A 14,722-nucleotide genomic window follows, 5' to 3' on the forward strand; every position below is an offset into this window, starting at 1 on the left:
GCTAGCTCAGTGGGTAGCGCATGGTACTCCCAGTCTCAGGGTCGGGGGTCTGAGCCCCATGTAGGCCTTCAGTCTTTTGACCAATAGATGAACAGACGGATTGAGATATGGAGGGATTGGCTAAATACACACTGCTCAAAAAAATGAAGCTGGACTTTGAAAAAACCATCAAATCTCGATGTGATAAAAATATGTTGGACATCTATACTGACATGGATAGTTAATGTCTTAGGAATGAAAGGATGCCACATCTTTTGATGGAAATGCAAGTTTCAGCCTACAGAGGGCTTGATTTCATAGACACCCTGAAAATCAAAAATTATTTTCTGCAACTCAAAATGCTTCTCAATATCTTGTGTGACCCCCATGTGGATGAAGGAAGGATGAAGGCATTGATGCACTTGAATGGCCCTGACAATCACCTGACCTCAACCCAATAGAACACCTCTGGGACATGATGTTTGGGTCCATCAGAAGCCGCCAGGTTGTTCCTCAGACTTTACAGGAGCTCACTGATGCCCGGAGACCGATCTGGGAGGACGTCCCACAAGACACCATCCCTCGTCTCATTAGGAGCATACCGCAACGTTGTCAAGCATGCATACAAGCAATTATTGCAAACTGTGTATCTAATTACATTTACAACTTGATGGGGTCACATGATGTTTACAAAGACCTTCAGCTTTGGAGAAACGGGTCAGTACGTTGTAGTTATGATCACTGGCTATCAGGTACAACTCTTTAACTTGTAAATCGCTTGCTCCTCGTTTCACAAGTTCCTGGAACCCTGCTATTGTGGATCCAGGAACCCTGACATTCCGGAACAGAACCCTGACATTCGAAAACAAAGAAATTCCGGAACCCAGAAATTCCAGTACAGTACATAGATAGACGGATGCATGAATGGAAGGATTTATATACTTTTTCTGTATTTTTGTAATACAATTGCCCTATATTTCAACAGTGATACTTTTGTGCCTGAAACATCTGTAGAAACAAGAATGGAATAAAGGTTGCAAACCAGAGCAGATAGTTCAATATATCTCATTAGTAGTATATCTTCCTTTAGCTCCGGATGGCCACCAGAATCAACAGAAACTGGACTGCAGTGTGGAGTAGTTCTGCATGAATATAACAACACCACCAGAGGGCACTGCTCACTGCCCGGCTAGCTCAGTCGGTAGAGCATGAGACTCTTAATCTCAGGGTCGTGGGTTCGAGCCCCACGTTGGGCGACAGTATTTTGACAGAGAAAAGAAAAGAGCTATGGAGGGAATGAACACAGAAGTAATGAAGCACTTTGGTAGATTGTTCTGCTGGACGTTCCACAACTCAGACATATGAATATAATGAATATAGCTTTTATGACTTCCTATATCTTATTGTAGACCTTGAGCAGCGGCCATTGCTCCTCAAGTAGGTTACACGGACACACTAACGTCATACAGGAATAGAATACAAGTTGTCTGACTTGTCTGGCCGAATAAAGCCTAGCGTCTGACCCTAGATCTGATCATTCAAGGTTGAACTTTTGAACAGTGGACAGTTCTTCAACTTGTAGATCACTTGCTGCTACTTAACAAAGTTCCTGCTCTCCTGTCAGAATCAGAACCGTTAGTTGCCAGGTGTGTTCCACATGCAGGGAGCCTGTCATTGGGTGCTGCACAGCGGCTCTCGACAGGTTTCCTGTATGTTCCACATGCAGGGAGCCTGTCATTGGGTGCTGCACAGCGGCTCTTGACAGGTTTCCTGTATGTTCCACATGCAGGGAGCCTGTCATTGGGTGCTGCACAGCGGCTCTCGACAGGTTTCCTGTATGTTCCACATGCAGGGAGCCTGTCATTGGGTGCTGCACAGCGGCTCTCGACAGGTTTCCTGTATGTTCCACATGCAGGGAACCTGTCATTGGGTGCTGCACAGCGGCTATTGGCAGGTTTCCTGTATGTTCCACATGCAGGGAGCCTGTCATTGGGTGCTGCACAGCGGCTCTCGGCAGGTTTCCTGTATGTTCCACATGCAGGGAGCCTGTCATTGGGTGCTGCACAGCGGCTATTGGCAGGTTTCCTGTATGTTCCACATGCAGGGAGCCTGTCATTGGGTGCTGCACAGCGGCTCTCGGCAGGTTTCCTGTATGTTCCACATGCAGGGAGCCTGTCATTGGGTGCTGCACAGCGGCTCTCGGCAGGTTTCCTGTATGTTCCACATGCAGGGAGCCTGTCATTGGGTGCTGCACAGCGGCTATTGGCAGGTTTCCTGTATGTTCCACATGCAGGGAGCCTGTCATTGGGTGCTGCATAGAAGCCCAGCAGTCCAAGCCAATGACAAACTTCTGACAATTGGAGGGAGGGGTGCAATCTCTGTGATGGAGTCACAGAGCGAGTTCCCATCTCCAGACTCATGGGCTCCTCAAACCAGAGGTTGTTCTGCTCCTCCTTACTGACGGCTGTCACAAGGCTCCTATTCCTGCTCTGGAGAGTGAGAGAGGTCTGAGGAGTGAGAGAGCTCTGAGAGAGGTCTGAGGAGTGAGAGAGGTCTGAGGAGTGAGAGAGCTCTCTGAGGAGTGAGAGAGGTCTCTGAGGAGTGAGAGAGGTCTGAGGAGTGAGAGAGCTCTGAGAGAGGTCTGAGGAGTGAGAGAGGTCTGAGGAGTGAGAGAGCTCTCTGAGGAGTGAGAGAGGTCTCTGAGGAGTGAGAGAGGTCTGAGGAGTGAGAGAGCTCTGAGGAGTGAGAGAGGTCTGAGAGAGGTCTGAGGAGTGAGAGAGGTCTGAGGAGTGAGAGAGCTCTCTGAGGAGTGAGAGAGGTCTGAGGAGTGAGAGAGGTCTCTGAGGAGTGAGAGAGGTCTGAGGAGTGAGAGAGGTCTGAGGAGTGAGAGAGGTCTGAGGAGTGAGAGAGGTCTGAGGAGTGAGAGAGGTCTCTGAGGAGTAAGAAGAGTCTCTGAGGAGTGAGAGAGGTCTCTGAGGAGTGAGAGAGGTCTCTGAGGAGTGAGAAGAGTCTCTGAGGAGTGAGAGAGGTCTGAGGAGTGAGAGAGGTCTGAGGAGTGAGAGAGGTCTGAGGAGTGAGAGAGGTCTCTGAGGAGTGAGAAGAGTCTCTGAGGAGTGAGAGAGGTCTGAGGAGTGAGAGAGGTCTCTGAGGAGTGAGAAGAGTCTCTGAGGAGCCTATAACGAGGCTGCACCAGATCCAGGAAGTGTTTTAACGCTCGACACGCCCCCTCATTGTTCATCAGGCATTTGATTGGACGCTGCAGCTGATGGACTGATCGCTGGAGTTTTCTACCAGAGTAAAGACGATCACAGATGAAACTCTCTATATTTGATTGGAATACTGAGTCAGCATCTTGTCAACATATATGATGATAGTTGGTGTGAACAACAACAAGGACTTCATTTGTAAAAAGATTTGTCTTTTCAGGATCGGTTCAAATTTAATACAAAATAGTCATTTTCATTCAGTCACACCAAGCTCACCATGCGAGTCCTGGTTTTATTTGAGTTATGCCATTTTATTTTTTGCTATTATTTCTCAGGTCAATACATTTCTTTTCCCGTCTGCGGCACATGGTCATTCTGTCTGAACCTCATGTGAAATACCATGTCATAGGTTTAGCATACTTTTCTCCTTTTTTTTTTATCTCAGTGGCTTCAGCTTCTTCAAGCCCCTCCTTAGTATGTTCAGCATGGAGCGAGTAATATAGCTGAACACTGCCCTCTTTTAGTAACACATTCATTATTCATTCTCTCCATTGGAGTTTGAGAAATTCTGTATTTACAAAATTTTGAGCAAAGACCTAAAACCAAAAAGGAGACAAATCTCGACCATGAAACAATACGGAGCAAATACAAATGGACAACCATCAAGAGGCATTTAACATACAGTAATCCAGAAGTATATTCATTACTGGCTCAAGGACTTGTGAGAGAAAAGGACTGACTTTGGTGCCATTTCTATTGTACTGTTTGGTCTTGGGACCAACGGATGCCACAGGACCAACAGTCGCTGTTCAGGAGAGGGAAAAAACAATTGGAAACTAAAATGATTGATGATACATTAATGTAAATCTATACATATATTGTGACAATGAAACAAACAAACGTACAAGCTGTGTTACAAATCACATGACGCAGGATGTGTAGGTGCAGACTTTGCCCACAGCCCAGATGGGTACTGCCAGCCCAGGGGACATGGCCATGGCCCAGCCCACAGCGGAGGCCCAGGCTGGGTACACATAGCCACCTCTGGAGGTCAGGGGCTGGTAGTCCAGAAAGAAGCAGATAAAGCAAACCTGGACAGAGAATCAAAATCAGCTTTAATGGCCATGTACATTCACTCATACATGGAAGTTGATGCTGGATTCTGCGCTTCGTACTTCTTTTCAAGCTAGATATAAAAGATGAATATAAAGAGAGACCAGAAAAATAAGACATTAAGAAACATAAAACAGTCAACAGTGGTCCAGAAAGTGCAGGTAGTGCAGGTGGAAGTGACTGATCTAAACCAGACGGTGATGAAGAGCAGAGGACAGACTGGATGATGGAGAACAGGATGAGCAGCTCCTGAGGCAGGTTGTATTTCCTGAGCTGGATCAGGAAGTACAGCCTCTGCAGGGCCTTCTTGCAGATGGAGTTCATGTTGGAGGCCCACTTCAGGTCCCGGGAGATTGTGGATCCCAGAAACCTGAAGGTCTCCACCGCAGACACAGTGCTGTTGTGTATGGTGAGGGGGGGGCTCCTCCTGAAGTCCACTCTCATCTCCACAGTCTTGGACTTGTTCAGCTCCAGGTGGTTCTGACCACCAGAGGACCAGCTGTTCAACCTCCCGTCTGTACGCAGACTCGTCACCGTTCCTGACGAGGCCGATGACCGTTGTGTATTTAACTTCAGGAGTTCAACAGTCGGGTCCCCAGAGGTGCAGTCGTTGGTGTAGAGGGAGAAGAGCAGTGGGGAGAGGACACATCCCTGTGGGGCGCCAGTGCTGATGGTCCGGGTGCTGGATGTGATTTTCCCAGCTTCACCTGCTGCTTCCTGTCTGTCAGGAAGTGTGTTGCCCGCTGACAGGTGGGGGCTGGTACGGTGAGCTGGGAGAGTTTGTGTTGCGGTGCCTCCGGGATGATGGTGTTGAATGCAGAGCTGAGTCCACAAACAGAACCCTTGCGTATGTCCCTGGGGAGTCGAGGTGTTGCAGCATGTGATGCAGTCCCATATTGATTGCATCGTCCACCGACCTGTTTGCTGGGTAAGCAAACTGCAGGGGTCCAGCAGCAGTGTTTCCCCTTCCATTATAGTAGTGGGGCGGGGCGCCCCCCTGAAGAAAAACCCCGCCCCCCTCTAATTTTCTCTATAGCGCTATATCACAAAATGTCATTTATGGTTTTCTTTCCTGTAGAACAGATCTGTTATTATCTGTTATTTTATCTGTTATTAAACAAACTAAACAGACATATTTTATTGATCGGATCTACACACAGCTTGTCATTTGTGTCTCTACGTGGTCGCGTGAGTTCTGCCCTCATGCACACAGACGCTTGTGCGCATACAGGTGAGCACTGAGCACACGCACAGCAGCGGACAGAGAGCGTCGAAAAATATGTCGCGTGAAAAGTAGACAACTGAGTTGTATCTGCGTTTTAAACGCTCCCAGGTTGAAGATGGCATCAGTAGCTCTCCTGCAAGGAGCACCGGAGCAGCTCTCTGAAAGATGCTCTCTGAACTGAAAGTGAAACGAACCAAAGTGCTCGTGTCTTGTACCAACAATGAGCTGCTGGCTTCACACATTACAAAGTACAAACTACACGGACATGAAACTAAGTCATTAATAAGTATATGGAGAATTGCCTGTACTGTCGGGTAAATGTTTAGTTTCACCGTTAACAGATTAAACTTGCGCATGCGCGACTCGCCGATTATTGGCGTTTTGCCAAAAGTCAATCTCCAGAAGTTTTTATGCTGTTCCGTCTCTCGCAACAGAAAACAGATCTCAGATGAACATGGAGCATGAACTGAGAGCGGCCGTATCAAATCTCCAACCCAGTTCTTATTAGTAGAGGAAAGCTGCTGCTTTCCTCTACAAATACAGCTCAGTGCAGCCACTAATGCTGATGCAACCTGATGCTCACACATCTGCACTCATTCTGTTCTGTCACAAAATATTAGCTTATCGTTTCCACAATGAGCTATTTAGTAGTAACTAAATATTAGTTATTTTTTGCACGTTACAACGTTATTTTCATTGTTGTATATATATATGTATATATATATATATATATATATATATATATATATATATATATATATATATATATATATATATATATGCATATATATAATATATATATATATATATATATATGTATATATACACATATATATAGACATAAATATATGTATATATACATATATTTATGTGTATATATATACACATAAATATATTTATGTGTGTATATATACACATATATATATGTATATATATATATATATATGTATATATACATATATATATATATATATATATATATATATATATATATATATATATATATATATATATATGTATATATACATATATATATATATCTCACAGTTGGCTTTACTTTAGAGACTCTAATCCAAGGCTCTGTGTGAGAGCAGCGCCCTCTTCTGGTCACAATAGGACAGTGTATAGTCATCATGCCTTTAACCACTTCTACTAAAATCTGAAACTTGCTGTAGGACTTTTTTCCCCTTCCCAAAATGGGCCCGTAGATGGAAATGATCTGAAATGTAAACATTCTCATGGAGCTTGGAATGACAAAAGGCGAGAGGAGAAAGAGGAGAAAGAGGGGGAAGAGGAGGAAGAGGAGACGCTGCAGCCTGCGCTGTAAAAGGACTTGGCTTCATACTGTCTGCTGCAGTGTCTTTGTTCTCTCCTGTTCTTTCCACCGTGGACACAAGGCAGGACGTAATTCATACATTTCGACGTCATCACAACCCCCATCACACCAGAAGGAGTCTCGTTATGGAAGAGGCAGCTCCATTGCACGGAGCTCAGACCCAGAGTTTTATTTACACAACTATATACATTGGACTGAAATTCACCAGGGAATGTTGATTCAAGATGACTCACTGGTTTCCCCATTCTCAGATTAAACTGCTTAAAGGAGATTAAAGGACCCGTAGTGACGGCTCTTCCTGTCTGAACTCCATGTCTTCCATAAGGAAAAATGTAATGCAGCTCACCAACAATTGGTTTTTGAAGGAATCTAAATTGAAAAGTTGTAGATAGGTATTTTTTGTCAAAATATCACAACTTTTTTTCTTTAAATATAATTATTACTTCCTGAAGGAGGATGGGAGGTGAGATGTATTTATCAAATCAGGAGGGAGTTAGAGTACATTCTTAAGATTAATGACTGTGTGTGTATGTGTTCATTAATCACATCTTTTCTTATCTTTTCCAACAGTTCAATCAGCGGTCATGGTGCTGAATGTTTACACGGAGAAAGAACGTATAAACGTTCTTTCTCCGTGTTTCAGATGGCTTGTAGAGGTCGTCCTGTGGGAGGGTCCTCAGAAGAGTCCTCAGAAGAGTCCTCAGTAGAGTCCTCAGTAGAGTCCTCAGAAGAGTCCTCAGAGGAGTCCTCAGAAGAGTCCTCAGAAGAGTCCTCAAAAGAGTCCTCAGTAGAGTCCTCAGAAGAGTCCTCAGTAGAGTCCTCAGTAGAGTCCTCAGTAGAGTCCTCAGAAGGGTCCTCAAAAGAGTCCTCAGAAGAGTCCTCAGAAGAGTCCTCAAAAGAGTCCTCAGAGGAGTCCTCAGTAGAGTCCTCAGTAGAGTCCTCAGAAGAGTCCTCAGAGGAGTCCTCAGAGGAGTCCTCAGAGGAGTCCTCAGTAGAGTCCTCAGAAGAGTCCTCAGTAGAGTCCTCAGAAGAGTCCTCAGAGGAGTCCTCAGAGGAGTCTTTAGAAGAGTCCTCAAAAGAGTCCTCAGAAGAGTCCTCAGTAGAGTCCTCAGAGGAGTCCTCAGAAGAGTCCTCAGAGGAGTCCTCAGAAGAGTCCTCAGAAGAGTCCTCAGTAGAGTCCTCAGAAGAGTCCTCAAAAGAGTCCTCAGAAGAGTCCTCAGAAGAGTCCTCGAAAGAGTCCTCAGAAGAGTCCTCAGAAGAGTTCTTAGTAAAGTCCTCAGAAGGGTCCTCAGAAGAGTCCTCAGAAGAATCCTCAGAAGAGTTCTTAGTAAAGTCCTCAGAAGAGTCCTCAGAAGAGTCCTCAGAAGAGTCCTCAGAAGAATCCTCAGAAGAGTTCTTAGTAAAGTCCTCAGAAGAGTCCTCAGAAGAATCCTCAGAAGAGTTCTTAGTAAAGTCCTCAGAAGAGTCCTCAGAAGAATCCTCAGAAGAGTTCTTAGTAAAGTCCTCAGAAGAGTCCTCAAAAGAGTCCTCAGAAGAGTCCTCAGTAGAGTCCTCAGAAGAGTTCTCAGAGGAGTCCTCAGAAGAGTCCTCAGAGGAGTCCTCAGAAGAGTTCTCAGAGGAGTCCTCAGAAGAGTCCTCAGTAGAGTCCTCAGAAGAGTCCTCAGAAGAGTTCTCAGAAGGGTCCTCAGAGGAGTCCTCAGATACAGGCTAAGGCAAGTGTGAATTTGGCTGTTCAGACATATTAAGTTGTGTGAAATTGAAATGAACGCATAAACATGCTGTAAGCTGTTGCTTGTGATCGACGACAGTGAAAAGAAGGACGCGAGTCAAAGTTTCTCGTGTACACAACGGGACCAAAGACACCAGCATGACGTCTCCAGCTGGTTTGTTTGGTTTCAGGTTCCACATATCCACCAAAAACACGGAGTCCATGCAATAGAAATGAAAGACAAAATGAATCAAGCCACAAAAAACATATGAATCCAGTGTGGCACAACATGACATGACATCCATGTGTGAGTAGTTTTACTAAAACAACACCGTGAATACACCCACTCTGCTCTTTACATTGCATTCATATCACATAACGGTGTGTTCACAGGTCATTTATCTTCAGTAGACTACTGTAACGGTGTGTTCACAGGTCATTTATCTTCAGTAGACTACTGTAACGGTGTGTTCACAGGTCATTTATCTTCAGTAGACTGGACTACTGTAACGGTGTGTTCACAGGTCATTTATCTTCAGTAGACTACTGTAACGGTGTGTTCACAGGTCATTTATCTTCAGTAGACTACTGTAACGGTGTGTTCACAGGTCATTTATCTTCAGTAGACTACTGTAACGGTGTGTTCACAGGTCATTTATCTTCAGTAGACTACTGTAACGGTGTGTTCACAGGTCATTTATCTTCAGTAGACTACTGTAACGGTGTGTTCACAGGTCATTTATCTTCAGTAGACTACTGTAACGGTGTGTTCACAGGTCATTTATCTTCAGTAGACTACTGTAACGGTGTGTTCACAGGTCATTTATCTTCAGTAGACTACTGTAACGGTGTGTTCACAGGTCATTTATCTTCAGTAGACTACTGTAACGGTGTGTTCACAGGTCATTTATCTTCAGTAGACTACTGTAACGGTGTGTTCACAGGTCATTTATCTTCAGTAGACTGGACTACTGTAACGGTGTGTTCACAGGTCATTTATCTTCAGTAGACTGGACTACTGTAACGGTGTGTTCACAGGCCTCTGTAAAAAGTCAATCAGAACGCTGCAGTTCTCACTCGAGTTCTCACTAAGACCAGGAACGTGGATCACATCACTCCAGTTTGAGGTCTTTGCTCTGGCTTCCTGTCCAACAAAGAATTGATTCAACATCCTGCTGCTGGTTTATGAAGCGCTGAATGGTTTAGGGCCTAAGTATGTTTGTGACCTGCTGCGACCTCATGAACCATCCAGTCTGGTTCTGGTCTACCTGATGAACCATCCAGTCTGGGTCTGGTCTACCTCATGAACCATCCAGTCTGGGTCTGGTCTACCTCATGAACCATCCAGTCTGGGTCTGGTCTACCTCATGAACCATCCGGTCTGGGTCTGGTCTACCTCATGAACCATCCAGTCTGGGTCTGGTCTACCTGATGAACCATCCAGTCTGGGTCTGGTCTACCTCATGAAGCATCCAGTCTGGGTCTGGTCTACCTGATGAACCATCCAGTCTGGGTCTGGTCTACCTGATGAACCATCAGACCCCTCAGGTCCTCTGGTTCTGGTCTACTTTCTGTTCCAAGAGTCAGAACTAAACATGGAGAGGCAGCGTTCAGCTTTTCTGCTCCACATTTATGGAACAAGGTCCCTGAAAGCTGCAGGTCTGCTGAGACCCTCAGAGACCCTCAGAGACCCTTAGAAACCCTCAGAGACCCTCAGAGACCCTCAGAGACCCTCAGCTCCTTTGAATCCAGTTGGAAGTCTTTTCTCTTTGCTGCCTTTAATGGAACCAGACTCAATGCTGCAGCTCACTACTACATTTTATTTCTTGAACTGCACTGCAACTTTTATTCATTTTATTTGTTTTTTTCTTGACTGTTTTAATGTTTTCTTCACTGTTTTTAAATCTGCTTTTAATGGTTTAATGTGAAGCACTTTGAATCACCTCCTTGCTGAAATGTGCAGTATAATAAACTTGCCTTGCCTTCAGTATCAGCCCAGCTCTCCCGTGCTGATCCCTTAATCCCTTCAATAATCAAATTATTTCTTCTGACAAATTTTCAAGATAGTCAGCCTTGTTTTCCAACGTAACAGAACTGTCACAAAGGGCGCACATACCCTATTTAATGGTGTTGTGGTCACCTGAGACTTTGGATACATTGGCTTTAATCTCATCTTCTCGCTGGGTGTCATGGGTACATTCCTGTTCACAGAGTCAAGACGCTCGCTGGTGGAGTCCAGAATCACCCAAACAAACATAGTCTTTCTATGGCTTTCTGCTGTGTCAGCATTTGGTAGATCAGCTTTCTATGGCCTCTCCCCCGTCGTCACTGGCTTGTTCATCACTCTTGTTGTTCTTGCTCTGCTTCTTTCTTGCTCCTCCAGCCATCTTCCACAGCTGCTTGCCGCTCCCTGGTGATAGCTGGTTGCTTCCTGATGGAGGAAGGCTGCTCCTGGGTCTGGCCGAGTGGCTAGCTGCTTCTAACTCGCTGGTGTTGGTGAGGTGGGTGGCTGGCTGCCTGGTGGTACCTGGCTGCTTCCCAGTGGTGGCTGGCCTCGTGGCTAGCTGCTTCTGCTACTTGGTGAAGGCTCGCTGGATGAACAGGCCTCAGGCTGCAGAGCAGGGCGAGTGGCACAGGCCTGAAAAGCAGTGCACAATGGATGAAGTGGATCTCGTGGCAGTGCGCAAGAAGCTGCTGTATGCTGCCGTTAGCACCAATCTCAAGCCCAACCACAGCAGCACCAGCAGAAAGTCAAGCTCACCTCACAGTTACAAGAGGCTCAGAACGGGAAACGGCGACGGCGAGCAACCCAGTCCACAAGCAGAAGGAACAGGCCAGGGCTTACAACGCAGAGCAGCCTTCCAAAGCAGACGCAAACATGCACAATCCACAGACCTTTGAGAGCTGAGAGCTGCTCATTCATCAGCACAAAAAGAACATTTGGTGAAAATCCTAAAATCCACTAAAAAACATTAAAACAGACAGAAACCTGACAGAGGCAAAAGACATGCTGCCATCTTGGATCTGTGTGGGCGGGACCACAAAGCTCTGGTAAAATTATCAAAATGCTTTACACACACATATACACACACACACACACACACACACACACACCCTCAGACCCACACACACCCTCAAACACACACATACACACCCTCAGACACACACAACCTCTCACACACACACACCCTCAGACGCACACACACACACCCTCAGACACACACACACCCTCAGACACACACAACCTCACACATACACACACCCTCAGACACACACACCCTCACACACACACACACACCCTCAGACGCACACACACACACCCTCAGACCCCCCCCCCCCTCTCACCCTCTGCAGTCTGATCTGAAGTGCTGCAGGTTTTTGGCGGCGACTCGTTTCTCGCAAAAATAAATATGTTTTATTACAAAAAGGACAACAGGTCAGACAAGCTTTGCATCTTCTGTAAGACTGCTGGTGTGTGTGTGTGTGTGTGTGTGTGTGTGTGTGTGTGTGTGTGGGGCGGGCGTGGCTTTTATCCAGAGAGACTTACAATAAGTTCTCAGAACAACAAGCAGGATTTCTTCACTAAAGTCAAAGTACAAAGTTCTGTCAGTCAGAGACGTTTAAGAGCTGCTTCTTCACTGCAGTGGAGTCGGAGTGGTTGTGTTTTTAGTTGCGATGGAAGATTAGCAATGTAAACAGCTCAGTCAGACATGGTCTGTTATGGATCAAGTACCAAAACGAGAACGTTTGGTGGACGTAAACGTCATCATGATAACTTTTAGAGCTTGTGGGCAGTCGGGTTCTCAGCTCGGAGCTGCAGCTTCAGCTTCCTGTTGTTGACGGGTCTCACTGCTTGGAGTGGAGGCCGGGAGGATCTTCCACTAGTGTTGACACTAAACCAAACTGTGTGCGTGACTTACATGGGAGGACGAGACATACTTCTGATGGGTGGACCAGATGGAGCTGGGACTGGGAGCCAGTCCAGAGAGACATCTGGATGTATGGAGCCCACCGGGTCAATCTAAACAGTGATTTATCAAGCTGCAGTGAGCCAGATTCAGGGGTCCGTGCTCGTGAATAACAACTGTGTGTGTCTGTGTGTGCGTGTGTGTGTCTGTGTGTGTGTGTGTGTGTGTGTGTGTCTGTGTGTGTGTGTGTGTGTGTGTGTGTGTGTGTGTCTGTGTGTGTGTGTGTGTGTGTGTGTGTGTGTGCGTGTGTGTGTCTGTGTGTGTGTGTGTGTGTGTGTGTGTGTGTGTGTGTGTGTGTGTGTGTCTGTGTGTGTGTGTGTGTGTGTGTGTGTGTGTGTGTGTGTGTGTGTGTGTGTGTGTGTGTCTGTGTGTGTGTGCCAGCTCTCTTCTTGCTCTCAGCATTCTTTTAAATATTTACGGGGGTTGTTCTCAGGTCAGCTGCCATCACAGGCCAATCAAGAAGGCGGAGCTCTGCCAAAAGGAGTTGCACAACGACCGGCTGCTGGTGGGAAAGAAAGTTTGACTCCCTCCCAACGTGATTACATCCATCAGATCTAACATTGTGAAAGAAGCCAGCGCGTGCACATCACAGGAAACAGATGCAAGAAGCAGTTCCTCTGAATACTCCAGGGAATAAATGAGTGTAGTACGCAAAAGAATGGTTACGCCCAGCAAAAGGGAGTTGCAGTTTACACCCATGTCCAAAATGTCCTCACTTTATCATTTTATTCTACTGCACAATTGTGTGAAATTGTCCTAATAAGCATATGAATTCATACGCTTAGCCAAAGCCTTCATCAGTTGATACTTGAGTCCAAGTCTCTGCCAAAAAGATTTCCTCCTGAGATACTGAGTTCTGTGGCCAGCACGGACGCATGAACCCTCTGTAACGCTCTGGAACGCAACCAAATAAAGCAACACACATTACAATATTGAGTTTCACAAAACAAGAGAAGAAGAAAAGAATGAGACATCATGATCACAATGACTGAACAACTTGGCTCTTCTTCACCAACCGGTTAAACCTTCTGTCAGCGCACAGCTTCAGGCCTCTGAAGCTCTGGCTGCTCTACATGTTACTGGAGCGCTCTGCCTCCTCTACATGTTACTGGAGCGCTCTGGCTGCTCTACATGTTGCTGGAGCGCTCTGCCTCCTCTACATGTTACTGGAGCGCTCTGTCTCCTCTACATGTTACTGGAGCGCTCTGCCTCCTCTACATGTTACTGGAGCGCTCTGCCTGCTCTACATGTTACTGGAGCACTCTGGCTGCTCTACATGTTACTGGAGCACTCTGGCTGCTCTACATGTTACTGGAGCACTCTGGCTGCTCTACATGTTACTGGAGCGCTCTGCCTCCTCTACATGTTACTGGAGCACTCTGGCTGCTCTACATGTTACTGGAGCGCTCTGCCTTCTTGACACGTTACTGGAGCGCTCTGTCTCCTCTACATGTTACTGGAGCGCTCTGCCTGCTCTACATGTTACTGGAGCGCTCTGCCTCCTCTACATGTTACTGGAGCACTCTGGCTGCTCTACATGTTACTGGAGCGCTCTGCCTCCTCTACATGTTACTGGACCGCTCTGGCTGCTCTACATGTTACTGGAGCGCTCTGCCTTCTCGACATGTTACTGGAGCGCTCTGTCTCCTCTACATGTTACTGGAGCGCTCTGCCTGCTCTACATGTTACTGGAGCGCTCTATCTCCTCTACATATTACTGGAGCGCTCTGCCTGCTCTACATGTCACTGGAGCGCTCTGCCTGCTCTACATGTCACTGGAGCGCTCTGCCTGCTCTACATGTTACTGGAGCGCTCTGCCTGCTCTACATGTTACTGGAGCGCTAACAGAGATCGGGAAGGAGAACACCCCCACCAAGTAAACATGATGTAAACAATACTGGTTCCCCTCCAGGGTGCACACCACCTTACATCTGGCCCAAAGCAGAACACAGCACCTCGTTTCAGACACAGTTGGAGAAGTAGGCCCCAAACACAACTATCACACTGGCTCTGGGGGCCGCTCACCTTCCTTATGTCCCCTGGAGCAACCGGAGTTCTCCCAGGCAGGAAAGAGAGGCATGAGCAGAGAGGTAATCAGTGGGTTGTCATCTGCAACATCACTGCTCGCTACCAATAAAGCCACACACTGGTCTTGAGTCTTAGATATCTAGATGCTCCTGAGATTAC

The 14,722-nt window shown here is 46.5% G+C and overlaps 1 protein-coding gene and 1 non-coding gene across 2 annotated transcripts; both read left to right on the top strand.

Annotated features, from left to right (window-relative positions):
* Positions 1-1,162: 1,162 nt before the first annotated feature.
* Positions 1,163-1,235, top strand: trnak-cuu (transfer RNA lysine (anticodon CUU)). The gene has a single exon. It is a non-coding gene; the product is annotated as a tRNA-Lys (tRNA).
* A 6,267-nt stretch (positions 1,236-7,502) lies between these two features.
* LOC137799024 (uncharacterized) lies at positions 7,503-8,570 on the top strand. The gene has a single exon (XM_068596096.1). It carries the CDS (start codon positions 7,503-7,505, stop codon positions 8,568-8,570), a length of 1,068 nt encoding a protein of 355 aa, XP_068452197.1.
* The last annotated feature ends 6,152 nt before the right edge of the window (positions 8,571-14,722 follow it).

The sequence above is a fragment of the Clinocottus analis genome, unplaced genomic scaffold, assembly GCF_023055335.1.
Source record: "Clinocottus analis isolate CAN_PGR_092001 unplaced genomic scaffold, fCliAna1.0.p SCAF_34, whole genome shotgun sequence".
NCBI classification, from domain to species: domain Eukaryota; kingdom Metazoa; phylum Chordata; class Actinopteri; order Perciformes; family Cottidae; genus Clinocottus; species Clinocottus analis.

What these genes read in the sequence shown, in the direction of transcription:
- LOC137799024 (XM_068596096.1), top strand. Translation starts at nt 7,503, where the DNA reads ATGGCTTGTAGAGGTCGTCCTGTGGGAGGGTCCTCAGAAGAGTCCTCA.